The 7,569-nt window shown below is 44.7% G+C and overlaps 1 protein-coding gene across 1 annotated transcript; it reads right to left on the bottom strand.

The window, feature by feature from the left end:
* Positions 1–645: 645 nt before the first annotated feature.
* LOC143525417 (uncharacterized) lies at positions 646–6,961 on the bottom strand. Its single transcript, XM_077019331.1, has 2 exons — positions 6,587–6,961; positions 646–3,565 (listed from the first exon to the last, which is right to left on the bottom strand). The coding sequence occupies exon 2, from the start codon at positions 3,124–3,126 to the stop codon at positions 1,591–1,593; it is 1,536 nt and encodes a 511-aa protein (XP_076875446.1). The 5' UTR covers positions 3,127–3,565; positions 6,587–6,961; the 3' UTR covers positions 646–1,590.
* Positions 6,962–7,569: the final 608 nt, after the last annotated feature.

The raw sequence follows: 7,569 nt of genomic DNA, 5'->3' as shown, positions 1-7,569 counted from the left end.
TGGAGCTCGCTAATCTCAGCTGTTGGGAAAACAATGGTGTTATCTACACGCTGAGTGTACATGGTGTCCAATTCCGTTAAAATGACTGCCCGTTCATTACCCATAATAAACAGAATCTTTATTGTCAGAATATATACATCACATTTACATACCGCTATTTGCTTCGGGACGAGAATGGCATCACGAAGTTCAGCAATTGATTTACGATGTGTGATCAACTTCCCCAATGAAGTGAGAATCCCCCTGTGTGTCCAGATAGCCCCGAAGTCGTGCACTACTTCAAAGGCATACCTGTTGCCTGTGCGAATCGCCACTGTTTTACCTAGAACCACTCAGCATGCCTGAGTCAGAGCCACCAATTCAGCTGCCTGCGCCGAATGGTGCCCTGACAGTGGTCCAGGTTCAACAGTGCTGTGTTGCGAAACCCCTGCATAACCCACACAGTTTTTCTCTGTTGCTGGATTACGTGATGCCGATCCGTCCACAAATAGCTCCAGACCTCCCTCAGGTCTGGCATTGGGGAATAGATCTCAGTCGCCGCTTATCATCTGCTGTTTGGACAAACAGAAATACAGAGTTAGCCAGGCCCAATGTTAAGGATGTGTGCAACGCTTGTTTTTAAATGCATTAAAGGCCTGTCGACCGCCTTAGCTTAGGTGAGTGAAAGTGTATGGTTGACCATCAACCTTAAAAGCAACCCAAAGCTGTGAGTTTGCATGTGCCGGTACAGAAAAGAAGGCATTAGCCAAATCAACAAAAAACCCACTTACTGTCAGGTGAGACTTGTGACAGAACTGTTAAGGGATTCGGTACCAACGGGGCTCCTGCTACCACATCTAAATTTTACCGCCTGGAGAGCTTTTATCAACCTCCACTCCTCGGTACACCAGGCTCCCTAAATTTTCACTCAGGAAAAAAAATTGGAACTCCCACTGGTGAATTAGCATATGGAACAATTACCCCCCCCTTTCCCAATGTCTCAAAGACTGGTCGTATCCCCTTGACCGCTTCAAGGGGTACTGTGGTTTGCAAGGCCTACGGTCTGACCTAGATGTGTTTCTCTAAGTCACACTCCCCTGGGACCACAGAGTCTGTGGGACTCCCTTCAGTCACACACACACACACACCCTCTTATCTTTGGACATTGGAATGTTGGCAACTCGCCCAGATACAGCTGCACTCCCCTGCTCACTCTGACCTCCCAAATCAGTGGTTTAGAAAAAACCCGTCCATTGACGGACTGTACCGCACACCATCGCACCCACTCCCACTGCCATGCGCACACAAACCCTGTCTCAGCCACACCGTTTACTGTTTGAAACCTAACCTGCTCTGCCCAAGTTAACCCCAAAAAACATAACCGCTCAGCAGCAGCACTTGTCTCATAACACAGCATATGTTCCCCATACGACAGTTCATCATTATTTGCATAGCCCAGTTGCAGAATAATATGTATATAATTTTTTTTTATTTATTTTTTTTATATATAATAAAGGAATAAAAAAAAAAAACAGAACCAGTAGGTGTTAGCGGAAGCATTTCTTCATTGCAGAGCATAGGAAAAAAAAAAATTGTGTCTTACCTGACCCTTCAGGACATCACCAGTTGACCCCTCCGAACATCAGTCCCCACCATGACTCTGCTGACCTTGCTTCTCCCGCTATCCTGTCTTTGTGGACACCCTCTTGCCCGGTGTCCGTCTTCTCCACAGATGTAACAAGCGTTGTCGTCATCATCTCTCCTGCGGTTCTTCACCTTTTTAGTCCTCTTCTGCTCCCTCCAGCTTTTGCCTCCTGCACAGTTACCTTTTTCATCGCCCCTCATCACTCGAACCATGGAAAGTTGTGTTTGCCGCGGTTCTTTGTCTTGCTTCCAGGCACTCACCGTCTTCCATCGCCTTTCCGCGTGGATAGCATGTTGCACAATCACCTCCATCTTGGCTGTCTCCCACGTGATGCAAGTGTCCTTGAGCTTCTCGGAAATCTCCGGCTTCAGTCCATTAATGAAAGCATTCCGCAAATGAGCTTCATAGGGTGTGATCGGCCCGTTGTCCATCCTGTCGGGCTTGTCCATGCCGCAGTGAGCATCATGCACCTGGGTGAGTCGATACAGGTACTCCTGCACAGTCTCTGAGTCATTTTGTTTACAAATAGCTATTTTGGTTAAATCCATAACAAGGGGAAAGGCATCCCGTATTGCTGCACATAGTTCATGTAACATTGTCCGATACGGTTCGTTACCTTCATGTGACCACTCACTGTTGACCAACTGAATGTTCTTGACTGACCAGTCCATCTGGATCTTTGTAACCTCTACTCCCAGTTTCAGGCCCAGGAGTCGTCGCAGCTCATGTGACGTCGGCCTGAACTCACGGCAAAACATGTCCAGTTCATGTGCAAACTTACGCCCCCCAATGTCACCAGGGAGCTTGAACTGCTTCATCACTTCCTGTAAATCTGCAACAGTCCATGTTCTCATAACAAGCATAGGCCCATCCTGACCAGCCACCTCTACCATTGGGCACATCACCTGATCCTTGGTTGTTTCCGGAGGAGGAGACAGGGGCGACTCGCTGACATGGACCATCCGTCCTTGGCTTGGTCCGGCAGTTGTGTCTTGCCCGTCTCGCGATCTTGTGTGCATAGCCACTGGGCTGATTGGACGTGCTGGAGGAGGCTTGTTTCGTCTGACTGGTTCCTGGGGCTCGACGTCGGTGGGGTTGGGTGGGGCCGTCAGGGCGGTTGGGGGTCGCCTGGGACATCCGTCCAGGTCTGGATCTGCAACACACTTAACAGACTGGAGATTCTGAAGTTCCCGTTGAACTTCATATTTAGTTTGTGTTTGCAATCTATAATCCCGCCATTTCGCCTCCCTCTCCCACAAGTCAAAAGCTTCCCAGTTTACCTTGAACCCATCATATTGTTCTTTTATCAGACTTCGTTTTAATGCTGCAATTCGGTTCATGTTAAAACTCCCCTCCTCTGGGAAATCACATTTCTTTACCCACATGTGAAATTGTTTTAAACTTTCGGGCCCATACCGTTCTTTCATGTACCTTATTCTAGGATGTGCGTGCAGTATCTCACTGACCTCCCTGTCAGTATGACTACTACCACATCCGCCCATTTTGCTGCTTCGTGGATTAAAAAAAAATAACAACTCTCACACAACACTCACACTCACGCAGAACCTGACTCTCACTCTCCCTGATACTCTGCTCCTCGACTCCTAGCCGAGGGTGAAACACTTAATCATTCAGTTACCCCGCCCGATAACCATAACCGTGTATACACGCACCAGGAGAGAAGTCCCAACCTCTGCAATAAGTTTATATCAACACTTTGTACTCACCAGGGTTTAGTTAACTTAAATGTTCGTCTGTTCCTGGGAAAACTCCGACGCCGAGGAGGCACACACACCTGCGAGTCCCGCTCAACGGAATTTGTCGTTGGCTGACTGAAGTAAGGCCTTCAGGAGCTAAGCGCTTAGTCTCTCCCTCAGGTGTGCCGTCCTCAGTCGTGGAGTCCCATCTGGGGTGCCAAAATGTCTTAGAAATTCTGAAACCCTTCAATGGTGAGTACAAAATAGGTCAGAAGCAGTTGGGTTAGATAATAAGTACAATGATTTATTTAAACATAGACATAGATTAAACCCTTGAGATCTCCGTTACAAACACCCACGTGTCAGTCACAGAGAGAGCTAATTCCCCATTCCGAACTCTCATCCTTTATACCCTTGATCATCAATACACACGGTGTCCACGAGGTGAACACACGGTTATTAACTAAATATGATTGGACAAAGTAAGGAGTGATTAACTCTGATTTGACAGATGCATATGATGCGTGCCCCCTCCCTGCTCAGCATCCTCGTGATGGCATGGCAGACTGAGTGTCGCCGTAGTCCTTTCCAAGCTGAGATTATGCGTCTCCAGCGAGGTCAGTTTAGGAACATCCAGAGGAACATCAGATTAAATGTCCCAGACAGGCACACATAAACACATCTCTGAGGCCTACTAAAGTCACCAGAATGACTTTAGTGCTTTGATTAAAACACATATGCAAAACCCTTATTTCTAATGTGTTTAACGTATACTAAGAAAGCCTGATCTAAATGGAAATCACCAAATTTCCACCACAATCGTAACTTGGGAACCTCGTAAGGATCATAAGGATCATATTTCGGCCTCAAAACAGATAGCATGCGCGCGCGTGTGATTTATCATTATGATTTGACGGATCCCCCTCCCAATTTTTTTTTTCTCGCGGACACGTCGGTACGCCGGAATTCCGGCGTGGCGCCTGAAAACTATCAGGCCTGCATGTGTCACGTTTTCAGTTAGATTTGAGAGCTAAAATGGGCCAGGCCAAAATCAGGTTTCTCGTACATAGAGTAACATGTTATTTATGAAGCATTTGAGTTTTGCCTGACCCAAGACCTTACAGGCATACAGCAGGCCTCTTAAATTGCTGCTCTGCATCATTTGACCTGTGCGCACCACTCCATGTGTCATGTTTCCAGTTGGATTTGAAGCATAACATTATGCTGGGCCAGGCCAAAGTCAGGTTTCTCTTACATATAGTAAAGCGTTATGTATGATGCATATGTTATTTGCCTGGCCCAATGCCTTACATGTATACAGCAGGCCTCTTAAATCCACCTCATGAACCATTTCACCTGTGCGCTTAGTCAATATGTTTCCAGTTAGATTTGAGGGCTAAAATTATTCTAGGCCAGGCCAAAAACAGGTTCCTCATACATATAGGAACTACTTGTGTATGATACAATTGAGTTTTGCCTGGCCCAAGACATTACAGGCATACAGCAGGCCTCTGAAATTGCCCCTCTGAACTATTTCACCTGTGCCCTTTACTCAATATGCCGTGTTTCCAGTTAGATTCGAGGGCTAAAATGATTCTGGGCCAAGCCAAAACCAGGTTGCTCATACATACGGGAACTAGTTATGTATGATACAATTGAGTTTTGCCTGGCCCAAGACATTACAGGCATACAGCAGGCCTCTGAACTTGGCCCTGTGAACCATTTCACCTGTGTGCTTAACTACCCAATATGCCATGTTTGCAGTTAGATTTGACACATAAAATGATTCTGGGCCAGGCCAGAACCAGATTCCTCATACATATAGGAACTAGTTATGTATGATATAATTGAGTTTTGCCTGGCCCAAGACATCACAGGCATACAGCAGGCCTCTGAACTTGGCCGTCTGACCCATTTCACCTATGCGCTTTACTCAATATGCCGTGTTTCCAGTTAAATTTGAGAGCCAAATTGATTCTGGGCCAGGCCAAAAACAGGTTCTTCATACATATGGGAACTAGTTATGTATGATTCAATTGAGTTTTGCCTGGCCCAAGACATTACAGGCATACAGCAGGCCTCTGAACTTGCCCCTCTGATCCATTTCACCTGTGCACTTAACTACTCAATATGCCATGTTTCCAGTTAGATTTGAGGCATAAAATGATTCTGGGCCAGGCCAAAAACAGGTTTCTCTTACATATAGGAACTAGTTATGTATGATTCAATTGAGTTTTGCCTGGCCCAAGACATTACAGGCATACAGCAGGCCTCTGAACATGCCCCTCTGATCCATTTCACCTGTGCACTTAACTACTCAATATGCCATGTTTCCAGTTAGATTTGAGGCTAAAATCAGGTTCCTCTCTTAGGGAGTGACCTGTTCTTCATGATGCATTTGTTATTTCTCTGGCCCACCATCAATAAGGCTTTCAATAATCCTCTGAAACTGCCCCTTTAAAATGCGTTCACCTATCTGCCCTCTGCTCAATATGCCATGTTGTGTGCTGGTAGTTCTTCTTCCGATTATTTGTGTTCTAGAACAGCATTTCTGTGTTTTTAGTTTCAAATCTAAGAATATATTTCCTTACGTTAGAAATGTTGACGAATTCAATCATCATGTACAAACTGCATACAATTGAAACGACTTGAAATAGAAACCATTTTACAAATGAAATGCTTTCATTATATTTTTATTTTTTACATTCACAAAATCAGTATGGGAAACAATAACCTTTTAAATGTCTGCTCCTACGCTCGTTTAATGTAACGTTTAATCTATCGCTTTTAAACAAATTGCGCAGCAAACACGCATCGTGAACATAACCTTTTTGAATAAGTAACCAACTTCAGCCGCCGAATACGGAGCTACGAATAAGTAACCAAACGAATCTCAAACTGCGAATAAGTAACCAACTTCAGCCTCGTGATGCAGCCCTAGCCAGATGTGCTATTTCTGTGTCTCTCTTTCTGAGACATGCAGATGTCATCACACACTGTCATCTGTAGAGCACACACACTAGCCAAACCCAAACAGCTTATTTTCACTTTTAGGTCTACCTTTAAGTTTACCTTTTGCTTATTGAGGCCAAAATGCCTATTTGTGTGTGAACCCGCCTATCGCCGCTTGCGGCTATATTTCCACATTATAATTGTACATTTCTTCCACATTGGCAGCACTAGATGGTGGACTGTTGTTTAAAATAATCTCAATCGCTTTTGTTCTGCGATGTTGCCACAAGTAACTGAGTTTATCTCGTCTTACCTTCCGCGGTGTTCCGTGTCGCTGAGTCCCACGAATTAATGATGTTTGAATAACATCCCCCACATACCGAAGTTGTTTTTCAATCCATTCCGATAGACTCACTAGTGTCGCCTCGCCTGGTGCACTTTGCACCACAGGTATCGTTCTCAAAATACGGTTCACATACTTTAGTAGTGCTAATCCAAACAGCCGCGCGTCTCCATGTGATACTGAAAATACTCCGTTCTTAAAGAAAACTTCGTTCAGAATCGCCACCAGCTGCATCCATCTCTGAGGAGTTTTACCGGTAAATATAAACTTTTTTTTTCTCGTGTAGCCTCTTCGTATTGAGGCTTTTTCTAAAAGTTTTTCCATCTCGCTGGAAATCATTCCATTCACTCTCCTGCAAAGGTCTTTGGTAGGCAGGGTTGCCAGGTCCTACAAAAATATCCAGCCCAAAGTCAGTGTAAAACCCGCCCTCCAGAAGCTTAAACTAGCCCAAAGCATGTCTGTCACAGATTTTAAACCAAATGGTAAAACTATGAGTCTTTGACTTAGTATTTTGTTTGTTTGTTTATTATCAGTATTGCTATTTATATTAGTCATTAATAATATTGTAACATTAGTGTTTTATTAGTTATTTTCTATCAGTTTTATATCCCAGTCAAGAACATTTAATAGTAACATAATTAGCAAAAAATTAACTTTTAATCATTTCTTGCTTGCTGTTTTCTCTTCACATTGTGTGTGTGTTTGTGGCTTCTCTCTCTCTCTCTCTCTCTCTCTCTCTCTCTCTCTCTCTCTCTCTCTCTTTCTCCCTCCCTTTCACACTGTCCTCCCCACATAGCAGACATATTTGGGCCTAATCTGGGCCACTTTTGGCACTTATGGCTCCGTTTCGGCACTGGCAAGTGTCATGTGGGCCAGATATGGGCCAAATATCATAAGCCGGGTCAGACTTGTGTTGTGGCAAACGTCATGTGGGCCAGATATGGGCCAGATGT

Source organism: Brachyhypopomus gauderio, chromosome 1 (genome assembly GCF_052324685.1).
Source record: "Brachyhypopomus gauderio isolate BG-103 chromosome 1, BGAUD_0.2, whole genome shotgun sequence".
In the NCBI taxonomy this organism is placed as follows: Eukaryota; Metazoa; Chordata; class Actinopteri; order Gymnotiformes; family Hypopomidae; genus Brachyhypopomus; species Brachyhypopomus gauderio.
The sequence above is the reverse complement of the archived record's forward strand: the minus strand, read 5'-3'. Positions and strand labels throughout refer to the sequence as shown.

Excerpts from the sequence above, each read along its gene's own strand:
- LOC143525417 (XM_077019331.1), bottom strand. The coding sequence starts at position 3,126 with ATGGGCGGATGTGGTAGTAGTCATACTGACAGGGAGGTCAGTGAGATA.